The sequence below is a fragment of the Euleptes europaea genome, chromosome 4 (assembly GCF_029931775.1).
Source record: "Euleptes europaea isolate rEulEur1 chromosome 4, rEulEur1.hap1, whole genome shotgun sequence".
Classification (NCBI taxonomy): domain Eukaryota; kingdom Metazoa; phylum Chordata; class Lepidosauria; order Squamata; family Sphaerodactylidae; genus Euleptes; species Euleptes europaea.
In genome coordinates this window covers 87,213,629-87,227,873 of record NC_079315.1, presented here as the reverse complement: position 1 = coordinate 87,227,873, position 14,245 = coordinate 87,213,629, and the positions used below count along the sequence as shown (strand labels likewise).

At 42.3% G+C, this 14,245-nt stretch overlaps 1 protein-coding gene across 1 annotated transcript in view; it reads left to right on the top strand.

The window, feature by feature from the left end:
• Positions 1-2,399: 2,399 nt before the first annotated feature.
• The window catches only part of ZFYVE16 (zinc finger FYVE-type containing 16), a 38,183-nt gene continuing 26,337 nt past the window's right edge, over positions 2,400-14,245 (top strand). Inside the window, exons 1-3 of the mRNA XM_056847968.1 lie at positions 2,400-2,438; positions 8,888-8,996; positions 9,556-11,738. Coding sequence (XP_056703946.1) covers positions 8,927-8,996; positions 9,556-11,738 — 2,253 coding nt within the window. The 5' untranslated portion in view covers positions 2,400-2,438; positions 8,888-8,926. The remainder of the gene's footprint in view (positions 2,439-8,887; positions 8,997-9,555; positions 11,739-14,245) is intronic.

The window sequence follows — 14,245 nt, the reverse complement described above, 5'->3', positions numbered from 1 at the left end:
TCAGGGGCCCCAAGGAAGCAGAATGTTTAGCACTTTTGCTGAAGCTGTGTAATGGTGAGACTTCCTTTCCCAGCGAGCCAGCATGGTGTAGTGGTTAAGGGTGGTGGTTTGGAGCGGTGGAGTCTCATCTGGAGAACCAGGTTTGATTCCCCACTCCTCCACATGAGCAGCAGAGGCTAATCTGGTGAACTGGGTTGGTTTCCCCACTCTTACACACGAAGCCAGCTGGGTGACCTTGGACGAGTCACACTCAGCCCCATCTACCTCACAGGGCATCTGTAGTGGGGAGGGGAAGGGAAGGTGATTGTAAGCCGGTTTGATTCTCCCTTAAGTGGCACAGAAAGTCAGCATATAAAAAGCCAACTCCTTCCCAGTTCACATGTGGTGCAGGCAAAGAAAGGATGTGGAAAGAAAAACTACTGGCAATAAATCTGATACTGGATGGGATGAGCCACGTTCCAGCAGCACCCCAGGGTACCCCAGCATAAGGTCCACTTAAGGGGAGAGGCTTAAAAACTGGTGGCTAGCTGCTAGCATAGGGTTTGTGTGGCTGAATGGCTCTGTTAGGGCAAATAGACTGCAAAACAGTTCAACTGGTAGCACGGAAGGGAGAAGTGCAGACATGGCTACCTGGGCGATATATCAAGACTGGACTAAATTATGGTGCCTGAAAGGAGGCAAACATTGTGTACAGAAGTCATCTAACTATGAAAGTATTTGTCTTGGCAAAAAGATTGAACATTTTTAAATGTGCATGCCTATGAGAGAAACCAACAGAATTTACAGCTTATACCAAATATGCAAGGTACCTTTCATTCCTGTTGTGCTTAACAATATCAATGTCAGGGCACAATTTGTTAAAGGCCTTACATCATCTAGCAGGAAATCACTCGGGGTTATAATTCCTTTCCCCTAAAACTAGGTATTGCGGGGGGGGGGGGAGTGGTGCACTAGTGTGCCAACGGATAATTTGCACATGCTTATAGGCCCTTTTGTGTAGAGTTGGCAACCTCCCGATGGATATCCCAGAATTACAACTGATCTCCAAACTATAGAGATAAGTTCCCCTGGAGAAAATGGCTGCAAATCCTACCGTCCCTAGGCTCCATCTCCTGAATCTCCAGGAATTTCCCAACCTAGTGTTGGCAACCCTAATACCTGTGTATTCACAGCTGACCCTAGAACTGAAAACAGGTCTCGGGCTCTGAGCTTATCTTAAACTAAGCTGGGATTCATGCGTAGGACTGTCAGAAAGTAGACTGTGGGTGTCAACCTCCACGCCAAATCATAAATGTTAATTTAAATGTTTGCTAGCAATAAAAAACTGAGCATTGACCTTGAAATACTGCAAAGTGTATTAGAACTAAGTTCTCCACTGCAGAAGACTGCAGGATGAAAAGTTTCCTCATTGTGTACCGATTCCTTCCGAAGGTAATTAGAAACATACAAATATGTTCACAAGCTTTGCTATCATTCACCCTAATTACTGGCTATCATAGAAATAATGATTCAAGTGCTGTGACTTAGTAGTCAGGAACGCAGTATCACAACAGTTTTTGCAGTTTCCGATACATGCAACTGCAAGCTGCTTATGCTGAAAATTAATTACACCCACCCGATTAATTTAGCCTAAATAAAGTATCTGTTTAGTTTTAACACTTTCTGTGATGTGCGCCTAACCGCTACTTTAAAGAGAGTTCCAGTTCTTTCAATGGAACTTCCTTCCCAAGAAGGTTGCGTTACTAGTGGTTCTGCAGCACGGACTGTGTTCCTTCAAACGGCGCCTTCTGCCTACGGTGCAATTGCTGATCTGGCACATGCTCGGATTGGCGGCTGCCAAACGAAGGGGAAGCGAACCCACTTTCCCCAAAGAGGAGATGGAAGTGAAATGAATTCCCGCTCATCCATTTATATAAAACGAAAGTACGGTGCGGCAGGCAGCATCCCCTTCGAGGGAACATCAAAGCCATTCCGAACCAGGAGATAATTCACAGTGGGTGGCCGCATTAGCCTGTCTGCACTAGTAGAAAGGAGCAAGAGTCCAGGAGCACCTTAAAGGCTAACAAAAAATATTTCCTGGCAGGGTAGGAGCTTTCGTGAGCCACAGCTCACTTCTTCAGATAAGCTCACACCCTGCCAGAAAATATTTCTGTTAGTCTTTAAGGTGCTCCTGGACTCTCGCTCCTTTCTACGAACCAGGAGAGGAAGAAAGCGGGAAGCGCCCTAGCACTGCGCGTGCGCACACGAGACGGTGACGGCGATTGGTAGCCGGAGCCGCCTCGGGTCTGAGGGAAGGCGGAGAGACGAGTGCCTCCGCGCATGCGCAGGAGGAGAATCTCCTCAGAAAACACAAAAGTCGGGCGGGGGGGAGAAGTGGAGCGGCGGACCCCGCGCTTCGAGGTGGGGAAGGCTGTGCGATAGGCAGCGGCGCCCATGAGGTGAGGCGGTCGGGCCTGTGCAGGCTGAGGGCAGGAATTGCCTCCTGAGTCGCGGTGGGGGTGTGTGTGGCGGCTCTGGTTGTGGGCCTTGGAAGAGGGTCCGACGCCGACGCCCCTCCCCCCTTTCTGTGTGGCGGGTGGGGGCGAAGGACGGGGGCGGGGGACGTTGATGGTTTCTCCGTTTTCCTGCTCCGGCTGCTTCTGATGGTCCGGGAAGGGCGAGAGGAGCGGCATTGCGGAGGGCGCGAGCCTTGAGCTTCTGGGTCTTTGTCCGGGCGGCAGTTCAGGGTTGCCACAGTCCATTTATAAGCCCCCGAGGGTTGCCTGTCCGTGACTTCCCGGGTTGCATTCTCATTTCCCCCCCTTGCCCCGTTTTTCCTCTCCCGTTTGTTCTTCCTCGGAGTTTGGGTTCCAGCTTCCTGTTCAGAATGACTTTTTTTTTTGCAGGCGTCTAGTGGGGTTGGACATCTAAACATTTCTTTCTGTGTGCTTTCCGTGGCCTTGGCTGAATGGCCCAACGCAGAAGTCTTTATAAGTTTTGGCCTGTACCTCTCTCTCTTTATGGAGTCCCAAGCCATTATCTTGGTAGAAAAACAACCAGGAACAGAAGAGAGAGTGTGCTGTGTGAAATATCAATGAATATGACATCCTTTGCACATGCTGGGCTCCTAGGAATTAGAAATGGTTTTCCATCCTCAAAGTCAGTAAAGTGTCTTACACATTGGAAGGAAAATAGTTATGTGAAGTTGAAGGCAACTAAGCAGATTTGTTGTGCCAAATATTATGTTCTTTCTTGCACCCTTTCAAACTAAAAGCATATCACTAGTATTATAACACTGAAAAGCAGTCCTGACCTTTTCTTTGTAATGCTTAAATCAGACCAACAAATAAATGCTTTGACTTGTGACAGCTGACATCAGAAAAGTCCCAGGCACCAGGTTTCCTGGGCTGCTAGGAATTAGAAATGGTTTTCCATCCTCAAAGCCAGTAAAGTGTCAGGAACATAACATTATGTCTGTCCAGCTTATAAATCAAAACAACACAGTGTTTATGAGCTTATCTGTGCATACAGGTCTGTAGCACTAAATGTCTTGCATGGATGGGGGGAACCCCACCTAAGTTCACAGTAGTTTTCCTGCCTGGTCTCTTGAAGACAATTTACTTGCCATAATCAATCAAGCTATTTACAAACCTGCAGTATTTCCTTTAAAAAGGTAAAGGTCCCCAGTGCAAGCACCGGGTCATTCCTGACCCATGGGGTGACTTCACATCCCGATGTTTTCTAGGCAGACTGTGTTTACGGGGTGGTTTGCCAGCGCCTTCCCCAGTCCTCTCTCCTTTACCCCCAGCAAGCTGGGTACTCATTTTACCGACCTCAGAAGGATGGAAGGCTGAGTCAACCTTGAGCGGGCTACCTGAAACCAGCTTCTATTGGGATCGAACTCAGGTCGTGAGCAGAGCTTAGACTGCAGTACTGCAGCTTCCCACTCTGCGCCTCGGGGCTCATAAGTATGTCCTTACTGGTGGGTAATATTCAAGTGACTATGTAGGATTGGGATGCAAATGAACTATATGCAGAAAAAAATAACCAGTTTTGTCCTTAATGTGATGTTTTAGATACTGAATCTGTGGTAACTGTAGCTTTGAGATTCTGAAAAAGCTTAACTATAACACGATTTGGCATTCTATGCTGTTTTAACTGTTTGTCATTGTTTCTTTGAGGATAGCTTTTAAAGTCTTTTGTCTTCTTGGAAGCTAAGTGCTGGCTATTGAGCTATTTTATTTGGTACACATTGCTGAGGTTTTTGAAAGTTGAATTGCCTTTATGAATGTTTTTACAAAGTATAGTATAAGAAAGCATTTTCTCATAAAAGTCAGTCTGTTGGCTGACTGTCTGAAAAGTGTCCTCGAAGATAATTCACAGTGGGTAGCCGTGTTAGTCTGTTTGCAGTAGTCAAAAAGGGCAAGAGTCCAGTAGCACCTTAAAGACTAACAAAAATATTTTCTGGTAGGGTATGACCTTTCGTGAGCCACAGCTCTGAAGAAGTGAGCTGTGGCTCACGAAAGCTCATACCCTACCAGAAAATATTTTTGTTAGTCTTTAAGGTGCTACTGGACTCTTGCCCTTTTTGACTACTGAAAAGTGTCCTGTAAGTCTCATTAAGCTCAGTGGGACTTGCACAGGATTAGTAACTCATCATTAAACAAGGGAGCTAAATACATCTCTGGCTAAAATTGTGAGTAATCTTAACATTAACCATGTATGCCTTCAGGGTCGTTTTATGTTCAGGGTTAAGACAGGCATAAGACTTTGAGCAGTGGGGCCAATTTGTAAGTCCCCTTGTCATGTTTACCTAAACATATCTTCTTCTCCAGGGTCAAACTCGGAAAAACTGGCTCTGCAAGTTTTTAGCAGAAATCTGCTGCAGATGGCATTTTAATTTTTTTTAATATATTGGGATACAGAAAGAAGAAAAAGGGGGAAGGAAAAAAGAAAATTCAACAAATATATCAACATGACTGTATCCAAACTTCATTACAATAATAGTTTTGCCCCCATCACTAATGTTAAACTTATCAAAAAGATCATTAGATGATATTTGATGTTCAAGTCATTAGATGCTAAATAATATGTTACTGCATTTATCTCTTGTACTTGCTATTATAACAATCAGAAAATCAAATACTAACTTTGATAATATAATCTGTAAAACATATATATATATATATTCTCTGTTGTGCTGCAGATGGCATTTGATGGACTGGAGCTGGCGATGTAATTAAGAAATCTTGCCTTCCATTATTTCCATTTTTCACTTTCGTGACATTAATAAGACAAAGATTTGGATATAACTAGATCATTGTGCATGTATTGTGTTTATTTTTTTAAAAGGCAATTTGCTTGAAGCATTGTGGGGGAATGGCAAGACCAATGACCCGAACCAGCATTTGATTCACTAGTATGTACATCTTTTATTCAGATTGTGAAGCTGGAAAGAACCCTGGTTCAAACCACAGCTGAGGGACTGGCTGCAGCCCTTCTTTTTATAAGATACCCGTTTTCACCCGAGAGTCAGTTCTACCTAGAAAAATGGCAGTCACGTAGTTTAGTGACAGTTAATCCATGCCACTCAAAAACTGCTTACTATTAATTTAAAAAAATCACTCTGGGGTCAATTGTAGGAGCTGTCTTTGTCTCCTGTACAGTTATGTAGATAGGGCTTTCTGAGGCTTCACTGTTAATCAGGAATTGGCTGATCACTTATTTAATTCAAGTTAACTTTCTGACCTGCCACCTTCCTTGGTTCTTAAGCATAATGTGATTTTCTTGGAAAACAAGAATGAGTTTGTCTCATACTGACAAAGACAGGGCCTTCATATGAACTAATGGTTAATGAGATTAAATCTCAAGATCCTTTTTTCTCCACGCCCTTTCTCATTAAGTGAGGAATGTTTTCCCTGTATCACAGAGAGAAGAACCAAATATACCAAAACTGATATTGTGTGACTTTAGACTACACTCTGGTCCAAATTCATACATATTTATGTGCACAGTATTTTGTTGAAGGCTTGACAAGTCTCTGTAAAAGGAGGCACCTTAATGACAAACCGATTATTCTTCTATAGCTTTGGACAGTTTCCAAAATACCTCTGTGTGTATTTGCTGTCCAAATGTGGCTCACAGATGGAATAATTAACAAGGCATTCTTGGCAGACCCTTATGCATTGCAGTTAGAGGAGGTAGCATCTAGGATACAAAGAATGAGCCAATGCAATTTCAAATCAGCAGTCTGACTAGGGTGCTTTGTAATAATCTAGTCTAGAGAGAGTGATGATACCATTTGATTTAGACTATTAGGTATGGAATTCCAATTACTATTTTGGCAACACTGGCTACCTGCTACTGACTTGTTGTTTTTCAACAGTTCACATTACCTGTGTGAGCTGATTCATATTGATTTTCTTGCTTGACTTAATGGAGTAATAGTGAAGTCTGACATAGCATAAACCAAAAATAATAATCCAGATTTTGCATTTTCTCTAATAACGTTTTTGAGTGGTTTATCAACTTCCTTCTGAACTCTTCTGCTGTTCATTACATGTGTTTTTTAGCCGCATGTACATGTTCTTCAGATTACATAGACCTTATGAACAAATGCAGTTTAATCATTTAGTTGTGCTTTCAGTGGCTCAAGAAGTTCGTATAGGACTTCAGGATAGTTTTATTTGGTAATGGTTGCAAAGAAGCAGCCTGCCAATAGTATCACACTCTTGGAAAAATCTATTGAAGAACACTTCTAACCAAACTCCAGGTGACTCGGGGGTCAGAATAAATTGATGTTACCAGTGAAATGGTGGCTGTACTTTTGGGGTTGTGGTCTTTAAAAATAGATAGTGGTATAACATCCTGAATGCTAGGGTTTCAATCATTTTGTCCAGGGTAACAGATGATAATTTCAGGAGTATCTCTCAGCCTCCTTTATCACTACTCTAATGTACCCATGCACCATGGCTATTAACTGTGACTCACCGAAACACTAGACAGGTGAGGATAGTGGACTGGCAGAGAATAGCTTTGGAAGATAGTAGTCTGCGCTTAGTTCCAACACATTTCCTTAAGTGCTGTATAGGGCTGCTGTATCAATACAGTTTAGTCAGAATTTGAACCTGTGAGCAGAAAAAAATAACAGCTATAGGTTGGTTTCTGTACATGCCATTTTGTTATTTCGTTTATTGAAGAGTTTGGGGGAATGAAGTGAGCTGGCTAGTGCCTTTAAGCATATATGGAGAAAAGTACTGCTGAACACAGGCTACAACACATTTGCATGCCTAGTCTGTAGCAGTTAAGGTGACACATTCATGCTGTTTTGCCATCACTATGTTTCTATAAATCCATTCAACTCAGCTGTTCTGAGATGTAATAGTTATTCTTCAGTTAAGCTACTACTGATGTTAATTTGAAGCTTGCTATGATTTGATTGCTAGACTCTGATGGATAAATCGTCTGCCTTTACTATGATTTGGACATTTCTATTTCTTCAGAACAGTCGTAGATGTAATCAGAGCCCCAACTAGTTATACTTGCATGGATGAATATCAGTTATTACTGTCTTAATATGTAGACAAGTTGCTTGGAGGAATACCATCTCCCATCCTTTTGCTTCTTTTAACACACTACATCTAGTGAATGGGATTGCCTACATGTATTCATGGATTTGTGAGGTGCGGGATAGTCCCATCTGCATTTAAGGAGATAGTCATGAAGCCCCTTCTTAAGCCATTTCTAAATCTGAATATTTTAAACAAATATTTCCTGAATAGTCAAGGTGTTCAGGAAAGTGTTGGCCATGTGACTCTAGGTTTTCAGACCTGACTATGGTACCAAAGCCATCTTGTTCGCTTGGCTGAAAATTTTGCAAGAAGAGGGACAGGATGATGTCTTTAATGTTTTTTCTGGACTTTTTGGCATTTTGATGTCCATGGTATCCTTCTGGCTTGGCTGATGTAGATGTTTGTTGTAGCACTGTGCTCCAGTAGCCCTGTCTGACTGATGGGTTCCAGAAGGTGGTGTTGACTCTTGGCACGTGCTACAGTATCTTGTTATTTTGTTTATCATATTGTCTAATGTCTACATTAAACTGAAGGGAGAAAGCATTTGGAGATACAGTGAAGTAACGCTATTCTGGGTAAGTATCTAGAGGTGTTGATAGGCTAGATGGCCAAAAAGTTCAATCCATGCAAGAGGGTTGACAGTATGGCATATCAAGGTTCAAGGAGCCAATCTGTTATGAATGGGATTGAATTCCTCTTAAAGGCACTGGTTCACAACTAGAAGGTTTTATTAGATCTGTACTTACACTCTCAGGGCCCTGTGTAACATCTTAGCACCTTTAGCCACCTTTGGCTGGGCTACCAGTTGTGGCCTTTCCTTGTAATGCAAGGTCTAGCCTCAGATGTCTATACTCTGATCACATGCAGACTTTATTAATGTATGTGATCCACATGAATTTTTATAAGCCTTTTTCTAACTTTGTTAGTAGCAGTTGCTTGATAGTTTTAACTCAATTGCTGAGTTTGATAAATTTCTGTGTTGCCGAGATTAATATTTAAATGGTAGATGACGCTATTGTATATTTGTACAAAGTATATTTGTATTAGTGTTTTTAGTTACTACATATGTAAGTTGCCTCAGGATCCTGCATGCATGCAGTATGCTTAAAATTGTTCATTTCCTTATTATAAAAAACATTGTATAGGTGTTCGTACAATTTTCGTCAGTTAATGCATTTCAATTAGGCTGTGATTATAAAAGCCTTTCAGTTATTTCAAAATAGTTCACTTTAAAAAAAATCTAGTATGACTCATTTTCAATGAAAATGTTAATTTAAGTCATGTATTTCAAAACTTTCTCTTTAAACTCTCTTAAATCATTATTTTGCGCTTTATAGGCACAAGAGGAGAACATTCTCACCAGACCAAACCTTAAGATGGACAGTTACTTTAAAGCAGCAGTTTCTGACTTAGACAAACTACTTGATGAATTTGAGCAGAATGCAGGTTAGTTTATTCTTTATGCCTTCATGGTGTGTGGGTAGCATCTTCAAAGGGGAAAGCTCAAATTAGTAATATTAATTTTGTGTTTTGGTGAGTTCAAAGAGAAGTCTGTATGCAGGGGTTGGGGGTACAGTGTGTGTGAGATCTTAAGTTTCATGAATGGAGTTTATGTAAATGGATCTTCCTATGATTGGGGGACCTTCTTGAACAAAATGCTGTGAAGAGGGAGGGGCAGGTCTCAGAAGAAAAGGAGAATCAGGAAAAAATGATGCCTGAGCTCTTCCCTGAGCAGAGAAATCCCCACTCTAAGTCTTGCTCAACTCGTTGGGAGGCAGAGAGTTCACCTAATGTCCACTTATTTCTGTAGCCTTTTCTCCCCACTTCCCCCGTGCCTTGTGGCATTTTGTCCAGGAGGGTCCCTGAACATCAGCAGTTTTTAGGTGCGTATGGTGGGAGGGGAAGGCAGAGATGATTTGTTTTTGTGAACTTTACGTTTGCCGAAGTCATGTTCCAGCCTAGTGAAGTTCGAACCCTTTTAACTTTGGTTTTGGTCTTGTTTTAGATGAACTTGAAGACAACAGAGTTGTAAATCCACGTGATTCTAAGCGCCGTTTATTTTCTTCAGAATTAGATTATCAGCAGCAAAGATTTGTGGAACCAAATGTTCAAGAGAATAGTTGTGCTGCTGCTACTACATCAGATGGACTCTCATTATCAGTTCAGACTACGAAAGTTGCAAGTTTTGAGCAACTGAACTTGGAACAAAATGAGAAAAATGTCACTGGGCTAGATCTTCTGTCTATGGTGGATGGTGGTTCTTCAGAAAAAAGCCCGTCTCCTTGCCTGGGGCGATGCAGTGTACCAGTCTGTGACCTTATCAGTGATACAGGTAGCTTGAGCCATGTAAAAAATAATTCTGAGTGCATTCAGAAGTTGCAGCCAGGTGACTTCCAGAGTAGTAGGAATTCTCTTATAGGCTTTGATTTAGCATTGGTGCCAGCCACTGCTTGTAATTTGTCAGTAGATTGTAGTGCCAATTCCCATACAGAGCCACAGACTGATGGAGAGGAAGTGCTGTGCAGTATAGATAATAATGCAACAGAAAACCTGAATCAACAGGTACAGAAAACCAGTGGCTGCACTGAGTCAAATGTTATGGACTCCATTACTCAAGAAAGGACAGAAACTTTGAATAATGAAGTATTCAATCAGTTACAACAAATTATAGCTCTGGATAGGACCTCGGCTTTAATAACACAACCTGTTTCGAATGCGCACAGTTCCAAAGATGTTGCAATGTGTGAAACGTTGCCTTGTGAACCATTAGCAGATGAAAATGCATATTGTGCAAAAAGTCAAATGATACCTAGGGAAAGTGGCAAACAAGACATTTTGGATGATAAAATTGAATCAGTCGCCTCTAATCTGCCAAAGATCTGTGATTTGCATAAGAACAGCTTAGTTTTATCTGATGCCTCCGTTCCAACCGAGCATATACTAGTTTTAGATAAAACACTTAGCACTGAGGAAAAACTGTGTGGTCCAGAACAAAATACCCATCAAGGTATCGCTTCAACACCAGAAGTCTCTGAAGATTTACAGACTTCTTTGTCTTGTCTTCCCCTTGCTGTGTCTATATGTGGGTCACTTGTTACAAGTGAAGACAAAAATGGACAGAAGGCTCAGGATGACACAGCAGACGTCATTAGTGACATAACTATGCACATAGAAAAACATAAGACTGGTCTTCCCAAGTGGGAATTGCATGAAAGAAGAGATGCTTTTGAACAGGAAGAAAATCTAAGCACAGACAGCCAGTCAGGTCTAGAAAAACCTTTTACAGAGAGGGAGGAGCTGGACAACTGTGCCAGTAAATCTGATCTCAATCAACCAGATTTTGTTGTTAGTTCTTTAGATGCAACCCTGCAAGCACACAGCAGCATCCTGCCTACTGACATTGATGAAAGAGCTTCAGTTGATTTAGGTATAGAGGAAGACATTATTGGAAGTGACATGCTAGTTAGTGATGCTGAACTTGATGCCTTCTTGTCTGAGCATTCTCTTCAGTCTAGTAGTTTAAAGACACTGAAAGACAATACTGATGATGAACTTCTGGTTGTGGTTCAAGACATCTTAGTAGAAGCTAACAAACCTAATAACGAAAGTGATTGTTTACAAACAGAAACAGAATTTAAGCAGGTGGAAGATTCTTCTGCTGATAATTGTACAATATCTAGTCCTGAGCCTAAAATGGGAACTCTAGCTGAAAAAAGCACATTGATGGTTCAGAAAGAGACATTGGATCACGTAAATGAAACTAGGATTGGAGTTTCAGATCGTTTAAATAACCAACAGATTGTGCCCAGTAGAGGTGCAAGGCCAAAACAGTTGCTAAACCTTCCACCCAAAGCCAAAAACTGCTCTGATTTTAGTAGTCCAAATACACTTAAGACTGAACCCCAGGTAATGAACTGCACAGTCCCAAATACCTCTCTCTCAGGTGGGAGAATTTGTCCGGATTCAAGTTCCAGTTGTAATTATGTTGATACACAGAACTGCTTGGAAGGCCAAGGGGACAGTGTTGTTACAGTTGCCTCAGAACCTGCTAAAGTAGTGGAACAAGCTGTAGTTCTGGGACAGAAGCAGCCCTCCTGGCTTCCTGATTCAGAAGCGCCAAACTGCATGAATTGCCAAATCAAATTCACATTTACAAAGAGAAGACATCATTGTCGTGCATGTGGGAAAGTAAGTAATCAAATATGGCTTATCTATGCTGGTTTGTCAATATAGAATTTATGGAGAAAAGGGTTGTTCTTGAACTTCTATTTGGTTAATATTTCCTTTTAGTAATACCTCTTCTCTCTCCAATACCTTCCAGATTAGTTTGGCTTTAGTCTGTATGTAAACAAACCAATATATGACTTGTCTTCAGCCATTAGACTTTATTGTTGAAAATATAAAGAAAAGGACAAAATACATATTTGATGGACGCAAACTTAAATCTAGAGAGCCAGCATGGTATAGTAGTTAAGAGCGGTGGACTGTAATCTGGAGACTAGGGTTTGATTCCCCACTCCTCCACATGAAGCCTGCTGGGTGACCTTGGGCCAGTCACGGTACTCTCAGAACTCTCTCAGCCCACAGGGAGGCAGGCAATGGCAAACCACCTCTGAACTTCTCTTGCCTTGAAAACCCTATGGGGTCGCCATAAGCCAGCTGTGACTTGATGGCACTTTCACCACCAAACTTAAATCTGGAAGTTGCAAGGAAGAGAGGAATGGCTCCTCCTCTAGGTACCTGCAAACCACTGGTAGCTAAACTTATCGTTGTAGACTGGATGGTGCTGGGCAAAAAAGTGCAAGTGCTGTGACACTTTCCTGACTGCCTAACCTCCAGGGATGCTAAGTCTGGTGATTTTTGCCCTTGACATAGACTGATATTTTCCCTTCTTACTCAGCTGGCTTCTGGGAAAGCCAGGCAGGAAGTGAAAGGTAGTCATCTTTGGCCGTTTATGCATAGGAGTTTTTCCTGAGGTTCATTGCTCGCTGGACCCACACTTTCCTGTTGGGTGCCTATGCACCAGCAGTCTCCAAACTCAAATTCCCACCCCTTGAAATGCTGCTTTGTAATTGTCTGTAGTGAGGGGAAAGGCCCCCCCCCGAAACCCAATTGCCGCATAAAAAAGCATTTTAAGGGGAAAAAAAACTGAGCTATTTGAAAGGAATAGTGGGGGTGGGGGAGAAACCCAAGGCTCGTTTTTAAAAGCCTTCTGCTCAGAAAGCACTCCAAGGAAGCAGGAAGCATTTGAATCCCTACCCCTTGACATGCTGCTTTGTAATTGGCTTTTTGCTTGCTGAGAGAAACCAAGCTTCTGTGTCCCACACTTTGCCTTATGCATGGGGATTTCAAGTGGGCTGAGCTCAGGGGAGAGGGAAGAATTGGGTTAATGGAGGGACGGGAAGTCCTGGGATTTGTGAGGGCCGGCAGCGAGGTCATCTCTAATGGAGGAAAAACTCAAGCATAACTCCAAGGAACAACCAAGACAGACGAGGGGTGAATGTGAGTGAAAGTACCCATGTATAAACAACCTTTATGTTGAAGAAGAACAATCAGGTTGACCGGCATTTCTAACTGTGAAAGGCAACTTCCCACAGATCTCTGCCTTTTCCCCCTTTGAACCTGGAAATCCTATCTCAGAGATTTTATGTGCATCCTCTGTAAAGGCACCTCTCTATAGTGTTCTGAGGTGATGTGTGTTATGATGCCTCTTTGCCATCCTTATTTTTGCTGCCACCAAAGGCTCTTGCCTTAGAGTTCTTGCATGGTGGAAAGTGTCATCAAATCATAGCTGATTTATGGTGACCCCATAGGGTTTTCAAGTCAAGAGACGTTCAGAGGGGGATTACCATTGCCTTCCTCTGCTTGGGCTGAGAGAGTTCTGAGACAACTGTGACTGGTCTAAGGTCACCCAGCAGGCTTCATGTGGAAGTGTGGGGAGTTGAACCCGGTTCTCCAGGTTAGAGTCTGCCGCTCTTAAGGCTTAGTTGTATATGATATAATAACAGAAAGGTCAGCATGTGAGGTGGTTCTCAGGTAAAAGGGGATCTAAAATAAACAGCTATTTTCTTTAAACATAGAGTTTATTTATAAGTATAACAGCATAATGGTTTCTGTATGGCTAATCTTAATGGTTTCAGATTGGTGCATAAGCGTAATGGTTCCTTAAATAGACCTAACCACACAGGCTTATTTTCTCACTTGCCACTTAGGCCAATAAGTTATATACAGTTTAACTTCTCAGCTTGCCATCCAGGCTAATAACTTCCACACAAAACACAGATTTCTTTCACACTCTGCAGCACCTCACTCAGGCTCCTTCTTCTACGCACGCACTACTCAACACTAACTTTCACTCAAAGCCTGTCTCTGAACAAAACAGTAAACCTTGCCTGCTAAGGTACAGCTACCATCCAATAATTACACACTTCATGCACTCATCCGGTCCCCCTCTTTCTTACTCTACAGGCCTACCTTTTAAAATACAGCAACATACACTTAAAATTCCACATTAAAACACCCACACAGTATTTACATAGCAAAACACCACAAATGAGCTCCTGGAATTTTGTCCTGCTCCGTCCCTTCTCTCAATAGCCCTGCCCCAAGGGGCTCTGGGTTGCACGTATGGCATTATCTTGCTTTATCCTCAGAACATCTCTGATGTTAAGGTGAGAAACTGTGACCTCAAGCCA